The 12,079-nt window shown below is 40.3% G+C and overlaps 1 protein-coding gene across 8 annotated transcripts in view; it reads right to left on the bottom strand.

The window, feature by feature from the left end:
• CYRIB (CYFIP related Rac1 interactor B) overlaps positions 1 to 12,079 on the bottom strand; it is a 98,953-nt gene that overhangs the window by 19,077 nt on the left and 67,797 nt on the right. For 7 of the 8 annotated variants that reach the window (XM_037379241.1, XM_037379237.1, XM_037379240.1 and 4 more), the window contains exon 3: positions 11,860 to 11,896. Coding sequence is in view for 3 of the 8 variants with exons in the window: in XM_037379235.1 (XP_037235132.1) it covers positions 11,860 to 11,896 (37 nt within the window). In the remaining 5 variants the exon portion in view is untranslated. Of the gene's footprint in view, positions 1 to 10,275; positions 10,454 to 11,859; positions 11,897 to 12,079 lie in introns of all 8 variants that reach the window. The other variant, XM_037379234.1, reaches the window with a different exon arrangement.

The raw sequence follows: 12,079 nt of genomic DNA, 5'->3' as shown, positions 1-12,079 counted from the left end.
AACACAACTGGTGTGTGAGGGAAAAGCAAAGTAAGAACAGCATGCAATTTATGTTTTAGGATACACAAAATTCACCAATAACTCACACAATTAACAAAAGCTAGAGAAGGAAGGGGAATTAATCCCAGATTGTGGAAAATTACTGTCTTTGAGCCAACAACTTCGACAGAACGACCAAACAGTTAAAAATCTAGTTTTAGGAAAGCAACTTTGAGCGTAATCAACTGATCACAGTAGATTCTGCACAAAGAACTTTATCACTAGGTATACACTTGCTTTTTTGCACATTCAACTTTCTCCTTGAACCTCAAGAAAATACAAGTCCTGCTTCCTAAATGGTTGAATTTAGTTCTCTGGAAAGTCAGATCAGATTTCCAAGCCTGTCAGAAACACCCATTATTCAAGGAAGTTTCAAATTAGGGTGTCCAGTTTAGACACTAATTTTAAGAACTAATCCATTAAAACATGTTTCTTCAAAGAGGCAGCTTTTCCAGAGCTTCCCATTCCATAGCTCAGTGAACTCTTCAAATGCTACATGTGCACCCATGCTGTGTAAACAAGCAACATAAGAAAGCAAAGATACTACTTTTCCGTATCTTGCAAGCATGTTCTGTTAACACAGAACCGAGTAAGGCGCTTTGTCCACTCCCCGACAATGAGGACGTTCATGATCTGGGAAAAGCTGAAATACAGAGGCATTCTTGAACAAGTATTTTCAATAGGGGCAATAAAAAGCCAAAAGTACAAACTGCCTGATGGTGACCGAGTCTGTAATTTCAGATTTAAAACCCAAGCATCAATCTCAGAGCAGTTTACTACATATTTCAATTCTAATGTTAACAAGCAAGTAGCAAATATAGCAGTGAATGGCATTAACCCCAAAGAGAGTGCTTAACTATACCTACAGTTAATGCCACGCCTCAGCTCTTCAGCTGCACCACTCCCTCCTCCACCAAAATATTTTCAATACCTCAAGTAAATGCCTCTATGTAGGTTTTGCTAACAACCAGTTTCCTAAGAGTTTACAGGGTCATGCATGTGGTTTAAATATTGGAGAACATGACTTCTGAAGGTCAGAGTAGGGGCACACTTACAGGGTTGAAATATTTTGAAGGTAAGTTGACAAAAGAGCACTTAGCCACTGCAGAACAGATTGTTTAATTGAATCCCTACCACCACCTAAAATGAGTAAAGGGTCACGGACTCAGTTTTACAATACAAATACCTTCATTCAGACCTCCATCCCCCAGAAAAAATTGCCAATAAGAACATACGGATTCTTTTCTGGGAGAGTTCAACAAACAGAGAAGCACAATAAAAGGTTTGGCACTAGGGTGAAACAGTAGATAGGAAACAAATTCAAGCAGAAGATGCAACTGACCTCATGGTAACAGTTCAGTGAACAGCCTCTCTGAGAAAAGGATAGAAACTGAAGATTATGAGATCGGATTAATTCAACTACAACAGCAACAAGATGATATATGATACAGGAATACATTTCAATTTACATGAATACAAAGCTGCATGAACACTTGTTTGTAATAAAAGTTTGTACCAGACCTCTTCCCTCATATATTCAGCATACCGAAAAAAACTTCATAAACTGTAGCCACATCATAGTTTTGCATAAAAGATACACATTCACATTTGCTTTCTTAGCAGCAGAACATTCACAGATTTTATGGAGAGAATTGAAATCCAGCTGAAGCAGGACAAACACAGTATTTTTGAAACTTGTATCAAGATGAATTCTAACAGTTATTCAAGGATCGCAAGTATTCCTTAATACTGGAAGATCTGCTGTGTTTTAAGAATTGTGAAAATGACCACTCCTCCCGGTTGCAATCCAAAAAGACTTTAAGCTTGAAAACTCAATTTAGACAGAAGTTGAGAAGATAACTGATCTAGCATTTTTTTTGGAGGACACTTTTTCTCTCCTCAGCATTCAAGGTAACGAATGCAAGATCTGACAATCAGAATTTACTCTTCTAGCGAGGCTAAGCACTAGCTTTGAGTCTGAAACGGCCTTCTAGAAATGAGACCGCAGTGTCAGTGTAGGACCTCCCAGATGCAAGGAAGCGACTGTAGGTCAACATGCCATGGCTCAGGTTAGGTGGCTCTACACTTCTGTGCATTATTTTCCTTCAAAAGGTACAGCTAAGCAGCAAAAAGAGCTGACCTGTTGCACTTGGGTGGAATGCTAGAGAGGACAAAATGAAAAATTACTTCTCTCAGAGGATGCTACGTCAGCAGAGTATCTGGATCAAGCTAGAGTAAGGCAACCTAGTTCAGAGATGCCTAGTGCTCAGAGGTTTACTACAGATTCTTGTTTTGTTCAAGATAGCTCATAATTTGCATTTCTGCTGGGCCCAAAAGACATGAAAAAAGGTCCACTACTAGCTCTAATACCAAAGACCATGACAATCTGCATGTAGTAAAAGAACAGTCTATGAAACTATCCATCAGTTATCTTCAGGGACCTCTTCTGCTATTTGATGCCCTGCAAAAGCATCACCAGCATGGAAGGTTTTGGTAGTTCTAGGCAGACTTATCTTGGTAATTAACCACCACACTGGCATGCCCAGTCAGTACCAATTTACCAAGCAGTCTTCCAATTTCCTTGGAAGTCCACAACTTCAGCTGAAGTAAGTAGAAGTCAGTTTACAGAGTCAGATGTAGTTCCAGTTAACTAGCCCTGGTGCTGAGATACCATTGTCTAGTCAAGCACACCTGCCGGCACTAACTGCACCCTTGTTGAGCACTTTGCCACATCAATCAGCCCCGATTCAAGAAAGATTTAAGCCTGTATGAAGACCAAAGCCAACAGCAAGCACTACTGACTGAGTTTTATATCCTGCAGCTGGGCTTTGTCTCAGAGCCAAATAGCTGACTCAGAACACTGGAGGTGACACTTTCGTAGCTGCTAAAACACCTTTTGACCCACAATTGTTCCAGCTCAACTGGAATAAAACCCACATGGAAGCTGTAAACCTTATTGAGAGGAATTCTGCATACTGCAGTCACCAACATCAAAATATTCCTGTGCCCAGCCCTAAGTACAGTTTAGGTCACTTTCTATTTGTACTTCTACAGCTTCAGATTGTCAACCTCTGTCCAATTTTATTTGGGATTCTCATTCAGAATACAGTACACTTCAAAACTTGCAAACTCTTTTTTTCCCCAGGGGCCTTATTAAGATTTCATAGTGAAGTGTCCAACTCATTAGATAAACTGACACTGTAAGATTCAGTAAAAGTGCACTTTAGACCGCCGAGGTTTTCTCTTGCTATGGATTCAACACCACAGAATCAGAGCAGAAAAACCCCACCAGTCTGTCCAAAAACTGAATGTCCCTGTGAAGCTGCCCAGAGTCCCTCCTGGCATGCTCTGTACTCCAGCACAATAGTCAAGCCATGTGGAGCAGGTTATGGGAAATCGGAGCGCAAGCCAAGAACATGGTTTAAACTTGACCTACTTGCAGAGGAAGACATACGGAATGCCACATTTCATTACAATGATTTGGCCCATTACAGCCTTATGGGGTTGTATGATGTTGCGTGTAGTGTCATGATCAGACAAGCGGAAAGCAAAGGCATATTTTCAAAACAAGTCTGGCACGCATGCCCTTCCTGCTGAAAACATCCCTGACACATTTCAATTTTCTTTTTTCCCTAAGCTAAGCCCAGGGGAAATTTAATAGAAATACATGATGCAATTAAATTCAGCCAAGCACTAAAGAAATCTTCTTCTCTCCCACCCGAAAGAAAAAACATACATTAACAAGCATTTTGCTTGTAATTGGTGAGCAGCTGGAAAACCTAACTCTAGTTAAAGGTTAAATACTACAAAGACAGTCGTAAGTGGCAATTTTAATTTTGCTTTGTTCTATCAGAATAGCATGCTTTCAAACTAGTTAAAAAAACCCAGTTAAACAGATGGAAAAAGTGTGTTTGCAACCATTGAAGACTGCCTGCTTCAAGAAAACATCAGCTCACCTTTTTGAAAAGTATACACTATTCCCAAGACAACCTTTAATGAAGCTTAGCACTGCATAGGAACATCCAGAGTATGAAACCTGAACTCCATGAAAACCTCATAGCCATGCTCTGCAGTCTGAAGGAAGAAGTTAAGCACAACACTATACAGAAAGCACATCTAATGAAAGAGAAAACATTTTTTTCCAGGGACTGAGTTTTACATTTTCTGTTGGTCATATACACGTGGCATAAACATCTGACTCAAGAGGTATTTTGGTAAAATAGCAAGTGAAAAACACTTATAGCATGAAAAGTGTAACATTACAGTAAACCACTACAGTGTTATAACAGCGAGCGGTGCTACATAAACAAAAACCTAGCTGAACGTCTCCCTAAACTGTTTTTCTAGAAGGATAAACCCATCAGCCTAGCAACTGTTTCAAGGCTTACTGAACATTTTCTGCCTATAGTATCAAGCCATGAAAGGAGCAGGGGGTGGGGTGGAAGGCAGTGAATAGGTGGCTGCACACATCGCCTGAATCCAAGGCAGCCCTTAGCAACCCACAGTATCACTGAGCGCACAGCCTATCACATCAAGCGTCGTTTTCTCTCCCGGTGAAGCAGTTAAGCTTCACAAGCAGTGAGAATGTATCTGCCCTCAACCTTAAAAGCCAGAGTGCTGTGGAGATGGAAACAGGCTTGTAAACCACACTGCAGTAATCACCCTTTTCAGGAAGTTGTTAATATTTTCCCTGGATCCAAACATGTTTTTCCTAGGCTAACGTGCATTTATTTCTCTTCTGAATAGTGCCAGAGAAGCACAGATGACTTCTGACAGATTCTAATTCCTACTACTGATACTGGTGGCATTTAAATTAATAAAGATCTGTCATTAAACAAAATCCCCAAAAAATAACATACACTGTCCAGACCAGAAATAATAACAAAGGCAGGGACTGGGAAAATGAAGAACCACCTGCTACAGGAGAAGATCAGGTTTGAGACCATTCAAGGAACCTGTAGGTGCACAAGTCCATGGGACCTGATGAGCAGTATCTGCAGGTCCTGAGGGAACTGGCAGATGAAGTGGTTAAGCCACTATCCATCATATTTGAGAAGTCATGGCAGCCCAGTGAAGTTACCACTGACTGAAAAAGGGGAAACATAACCCCCCTTTTTAAAAAAAGGGAAACAAGGAAGACCCAGGGGAACTATAGGCCGGTGAGTCTTACCTCTGTGCCCAGCAAGACCGTGGAGCAGATCCTCCTGGAAACTATGCTAAGGCACATGGAAAATGAGGTGGTGATTAGTGGGGCCATGTACTCTGTCACCAAGGGCAAATCATGCCTGACTAATTTGGTGGGCTGCTATGACAGGGTTAGCGTTGGTAGATAATGGAAGAGCAACTGTTGTCACTTACCTGGTCTTCTATAAGGCATTTGGCACCATCCCACACAACATCCTTGTCTCTAAACTGGAGACGTGGATTCGATCAGTGGACTACTCAGTAGATAAGGAATTGGCTGGATGGTCACACTCAAAAAGCTGCAGTCAATGGCTTGATGTTCAAACTGAGGCTAGTGACAAGTGGCGTTCCTCAGGGGTCACTATTGGGACAATGCAGTTTAGCATCTTTGCCAGTGACACGGACAGTGGGATCGAGTGCACCCACAGCATGTTTGCCAGTGACACCAAGCTGTGTGGTGCAGTCAACACACTGGAGGGAAAAAATGGCATCCAGAGGGACCTGGACAGCCTTGAGACATGTGCCTGTGTGAACCTCATGAAGTTCAACAAGGCCAAGAGCAAGGTCCTGCATGTGGGTCAGGGCAACCCCAAGCACAAATACAGGCTGGGTGGAGAATGGATTGAGAGCAGCCCTGAGAAAGCAGAAAAGGACTTGGGGGTGCTGGTGGACAAAAAGTTCACTGTGGCCCAACAATGTGCACCTGCAGCCCAGAAAGCCATCTAAATCCTGGGCTGCATCAACAGCAGCATGGCCAGCAAGCTGAGGGAGGTGATTCTGCCCCTCTGCTTGGCTCTCATGAGACCCCACCTGGAGTATCACATTCAGCTCTGGGTCCTCCATCATTAGAAGGCCATGGACCTGCTGGAGAGAGTCCAGAGGAAGGCCATGAAGATGATCAGAGGGCTGGAGCAGCTTTCCTAGGAAGAAAGGCTGAAAGAGTTGGGGTTGTTCAGCCTGGAGAAAAGGTGGCTCCAGGGAGACCTTAGAGCAGCCTGCCTGTACCTAGAGGGGTCTACAAGGAAGCTGGAGTGGGACTTTTTACAAGGGCATGTGGTGAAAGGACAGGGGGGAATGGTTTTAAATGAAAAGAGGGGAGATTATATTAGATATTAGGAAGAAATTCATTACTGTGAGGGTGGCGAGGCACTAGACCAGGTTTCCCTGAGAAGCTGTGAATGCTCCATCCCTGGTAGTTGCAAGGTCAAGTTGGATGGGGCTTTGAGCAGCCTGGTCTAGTGGAAGGTGTCCCTGGAGTTGGAACTAGGTGGTCTTTAAGGTCCTTTCCAACCCAAATCATTCTATGGTTCTAGTGAAGTAATAGTAAAAAAACCTGTTACCCACTCATAGTCTGAAAGAGAGCGAGACACATGAAGATTATGAACTTCAGATTTAGGAAGGAGAATCTTGGTGCTATTAGCTTAAAACAAGTTAAGAGTTTGAATAAGCTGGTCTCATTTTCAGGACTCATCATAACTACAATAATATTAAAGGTACCAGTTTAAATACTGACATTAACTGCTGACTCAAACACATATACAATATTACCACACCAGTCACCAGCTGTGCATAAGACACACAATTTGATTCATTACTGGACAAGTTATTCTAGCAAACATAACATTTAATCAGTTTTTACATACATTTTCACTACATACTTCAGTCTAAACCTATGCAAAGACCTGTGCACTGCTTTCCACTCCTGACACCTAGTGGTTATTCTTCCACAAAAACTAATTGCAAATTAATAGCAATAAGAACAGATAGACAAGCCAAAAAAAATATAAAAATACACCATTTAATTCCTGGGGCTTCAACCATCAATATCTTATCTGAATAGTGGAGAAAATTTATACAGCCAGACAGAAAACGTTTTTGTACAGGAAAGTATTCAGGCTACTTAAAAGCTGTTAGAAGCTGCCTCTGATATTAGTTCTTCTGCTAAAGTGACTTTGATACAATGAACTGTTTTAGTTGAAACTGAAGTTACTTTTTTTGAGATCACACATCATTAATAAAGTCTCCTTTCTGAACAAAACTGAATTCAAAACTTGTCATATCAGGAAAATGGAGGCTTGCCAGGGAAAACAGGCTAGTGAAAAAAGGCTCACATTCCTCAAAACCAGTATTGTAAAGTACGGTCAGGTCAGTGTTTATTCAGTCCATTTTTGCACTTAGAGGAAATCAAGGGAAAGGCACTGAAGAATCCACAGTTTCTTTAGAAGAGGCAGTCTTAAAGCCTTGTTAATTCGGGAATATTTTAGTGGCACAGCTGACGCTGAATAACTTATTTGACAGGAGCTACAATAAAATAACTAAGCATGCCCACACAAGTCTGGAATAAACGCCAATTTGTCTGCAAGAATTACTCTTAGTTTTAAAACAGAACTTGTATTGAAAAGGGGAAAGACTATGCTCCAAAATTCTGCTCTGATTTACCCTTCAATGAGAACTGCACAATTCTTCCAAGAGTGAATCTGGAGCTAAAAAATAATTAGATATACTTTCCGATTTCAAAATGATACAAGCTCAAAGCTCAACATGATTTCTACCTTAATTCTGCATAATTATCTTTTAAATTCAATTACATTGCAACTATCAGGGAAAAAAATACTTTTTTTTTAGTTCAGGGACATAGACATTTGAATCCAATTTACACTTTGCTTTCTCCAAAGTTTGGAATCTTAAAAGCCCTTTGCAGTGCTGTAACTCCTCCAACAGAGGTCAGTACCTTACAATTTCATCTCCCAGAGAAAGGGAAGCTTGTCACAAATGTATTGATACTATCTTGGAGCTTTACAATTCTTGAGAGCCAGCAACTTTCTTCCAGCTCAAATACTGCATTTAGTCCATGATCTTGTGACATGACCATGGAAACACTGGTTGACCGTGAAGCCTGTCTTTTTACAAAGTAAGTTGAGAACTTTCTATTTTCATCAGGTACATAAAGATGCAAAAAAACCCCCAACCATTTAACAAGTAACAGATTGCTTTTTATTATTTTACAGAAGAGCTTCTTAAAGAACAAAAGATGGTACGCCTATTGAAACTGTGCTATACAACCACACCACTGTAAGTTTCATATCTCAAGAATGTCAGCCTGTAATTTAACAGCTGTCAAGGTAGTCTCCAAAAAACCAAACCTAACAATAATTTGTATTAAGTCCTTCTCCTGTCAGCTTTTCAACTCAGTGTAAATAAATAAATAAACGAACAAATGAATAAAAACACCAAAAAACCCCCGAAGCCTTCAAGTTCTATGTAACCGCTAGGGAAAAAAAAAAAAAAAAAAAAAAAAAAATCAATCTTTTCAATCCCTAACTTCACTATAGTGTCTAGTCCAATTGATCTGCCACCTTTTACTTGGTATTTCACTTGTGAAGAAGCACACTCCTCTTCAAGCCTAATCTTATTTGGAAATGTGTTTTCTTTCGATATAATGGCATTCTCATCTATAAGAATCAGACTCCCACACATTTCGATACCCAAGCTGGATGAAGTTGCACTGAGGCTCTGGCAAACAGCCTTGGTAACACTGCCATCTAATGTACCAGGACAAGGAGTACAATCATCTACATTGCTCTAATACTCAGATTCAATGTTTTCTTTTAGTTTGCCTCTGAACTGTTGCACCCCTTCAGTGCCTCGGCTGGCAAATCCTACACTAACAAGTTTATGACAAATTACCTAGTCATCAAGTTAATGGATATAAAGGTTTGTGGTCTAGTTCTGTGACATTAAAAAAAAAAAAAAATCCCTTGAGACAGAATATGTCTCAAAATCACAAAAAATGTCTCAAGACTACAAACCTTGCGTGTATGAACTTGACACTGGCTGTCCGTCTGCAAATTCAGTTTAGTGACACACCAGCTCTGAACTACCAAAGAGGAAAAAGGAAGCCCTATAGCCTTCCAAATCACATAGCTGGAAGGGCCGATTTCCATATTTCAGGTTAGCTTTCTGATTATTTTGTGGGTATTTTTTTGAGATGCCAAAGTATGTTTGTGCAACGTAGAAGGCTAATGAAACACAGCAAGGCACTGACTGTTCAACAGAAAATTACTAGCAGAATAATATTCCTTCCCATCTCATTTGTTTTCAGAAACAGTACCAAAACATACAGGCATTAGGCAGCACAGCAGGATAAAACTGGTCTCTACAGTTGTTTGCTTTTTAAAGTTTCAATAAGAGATTTCTTTCAAGATCAAGGTTCTACACAGCCATCTTCATTATTTCTAGTTACTTCTTCAGACAGCCTCTGGACACTTTTCTTGTTAGAAAGCAAGTGTAACACAAAAAAAAAACCCAAAACCAGACAGCACTGGTCCAAATTCCTCTAGCTGTGCTAAATCTTATCTTTTATCTCATTTTCCATCCTTCCCAACATACCTCATATTTTCTTTTAATCTTAAAATCAAACTAAAGGCATCCCGTAAGTGTAAGGTATCACAAGACAACTTATTTTCATCCACCTACTGCAAAAACAGAAGAACATCTGGTATTCTCTGGTGATATTACACAACCTGCAATCTGTTAAGATCAGTAGCAAGTATGCAGAGTATCATGCACAGCTGCCTTCCCGCACCAGTCCATCTGTGAACTCTACAAGTCCATTTCATCTCACAAGGAGTTTGCAGCAGTTCTTGGGGAAAACCAGGTACATATGCAGAACAAAGCCGTTAAAAAATACTTGATGCATTTAATAATTTTATCTGGCTCAGAAAAATACTTGACCTGGAAATACTTACATACTAGTAGCAGAACCACCAATACATGTTTTTCCTGTTCCCACTCTTCCCTAGGCATCTGCTCACACTTGAAGGCTCAAGTTTTACTGGATATTAGGCTTTTTTCCACATGGGTAGGGCTTCTGTCAGTCCCTTCAAACCCTTCACACTGGTGACACCCAGCTGGTTTAAAATGGTATTTGGCATCTGCTTTGCCTCAGCACAGCTGGAGAAGGTGAAAGCATCAGCAGTCAAGACACCTGAATTTTAAGGCTGCTGAAGTGGACACCACCACCTTGATTTATAAACATTTCTCCTTCAATACCTGAAATACTGTTGATTCACAGTTTCTTCAAAGGAAAGAGAAGTTCCTTCCATACGCTGTAGCTGTTTGCTGGGCAGCCTTCCTCCTTCTGCAGGCAGTACCACTCCCAGCAACGCCCCTTGAGTTTTTCTAGCTTTTCTGGATGACTCTTACCTTCCTGAGCAGAAGCAGCACTGTTCTAGTAGAGGAATAAGTGGGGGATGTGAAAGGATGAGCAAAACCAAGTGCACACACACAGAGGGAAGGAAAATGGCAGTTTCTGGAGACTGTACTTGGCTAGATGGCTCCATGGTCTAAGTTTAGTGACTCTTTACAATGTATCCTTTAAAAATGCACACGACACTTTAAATAAAAGTTTGCACTAGTTCTAACTGCAACTTTGCAAATACACTTATCCATTACTTTGGAAGTAAAAGCTACCAAACGAAAGAAGTACTACCACTGCTGGCACTGGGTGTTTTTCCATTAGTTTATTGTAAATTTGGAAAATATTGCTGCATCCTTGCCTAGTTCCTGGACTCATTCCATAATCCCAGAGAGGCAAGACAGCAGCCTAGAAGGATTGTTGGTCTGACCCACTATTGCCATAAGCTCTTCTAGGAACGACAAAAAATGTGATAGAAATCTCATCAAAACCAGTGATCCTGCGAAGCAAGTATTTTAATACATCAGCCATGGACTAAAATAAAGAATAATTACTTTAGTAATGCATTTACAATGAACATATACTTTTAATTCCTGAATGGAGTATTCAAAGAGTTTTGGACATAGCACTTGAAAATGTTTTCTACTGTTGTCAAAACCTGATGACAAATCAATTTAATCAGCTCCCCAGAATGCAAAGAGCTTTTTGAGAACTAATCAGAAAAGGAAATAAACTCCCTACCTCACATTTGGTAGCATTACTTTCCCAATCTGACAGAAGATAGCTAGCTATGCTGGCACAGCACAATAAACATGAACACACACACTCTATGCAGTAGCTCAGATGACAAGCAGCAGGTTACACAACTAAAAGCTAAAACCTTCACATGAGCATATGCTACCTCTTCAGTCTTACAAGCCGATTCAGACTACTCGTTTCTGGCATAAGGCATCTAGTTCAGAAAAGAAGTAAAGTTACACAGTAACTTTAGTAAAGAGACTGAGAAAGAAAAACCACCGAAACATTATCTCTTCATTCATATCTTCCAAGAAGATTAAGCACAATCTTTCAGGGTAAGTTTCTTAAGTGTGACCAAACTATACTCTGTGCACACTAAAATGCCTTTATTGAAAGAATGGGACTCCTCCACATCGCTGTAGTGAAGAGTTAAGGTACTGTGCAATCAAAAACCCAAACACTTGCAACCTGGTTTAGCATCTTTCATCACAGAGATGCACAAAATAGGTTGTAGATCAGGACTTCCTAGTGAACACTACAAATTTCAAAAGTTGTAGAAGCGAACGGGGGGAAAAAAAAAGAGTTTTTGAAGAGAAGATTGCTAATATTCCGCACAGTCCCATTTTCTGCTCTGTAACATTAGAATTTTTGCTGCTTATATGTCAAGGGAGTTTTCAAGCAGGTTAAGTTTCAGTTCTTACCTACAGCCAGTGCTGCACTCTGTTCTTGGCCTCCAGTCTGTTTTAAAAGAAAAAGAGATTATGAAAATTCATTCTTCTGCATTGGAAGTCTTAAATGTAATGCTGTGTGACCTTGTAAAAGCAAACATGCATCTGTTCCAGACATTGTATTATTCTTCTGGATCTACTTCATAAACACAGTTCTGGATCTATATGTTACTGTGACTTTTGAAAAATGTTA

This window comes from Falco rusticolus, chromosome 3, assembly GCF_015220075.1.
Source record: "Falco rusticolus isolate bFalRus1 chromosome 3, bFalRus1.pri, whole genome shotgun sequence".
In the NCBI taxonomy this organism is placed as follows: domain Eukaryota; kingdom Metazoa; phylum Chordata; class Aves; order Falconiformes; family Falconidae; genus Falco; species Falco rusticolus.
Note: the sequence above shows the minus strand (reverse complement) of the source record. Positions and strands in the feature narration are given on the sequence as shown.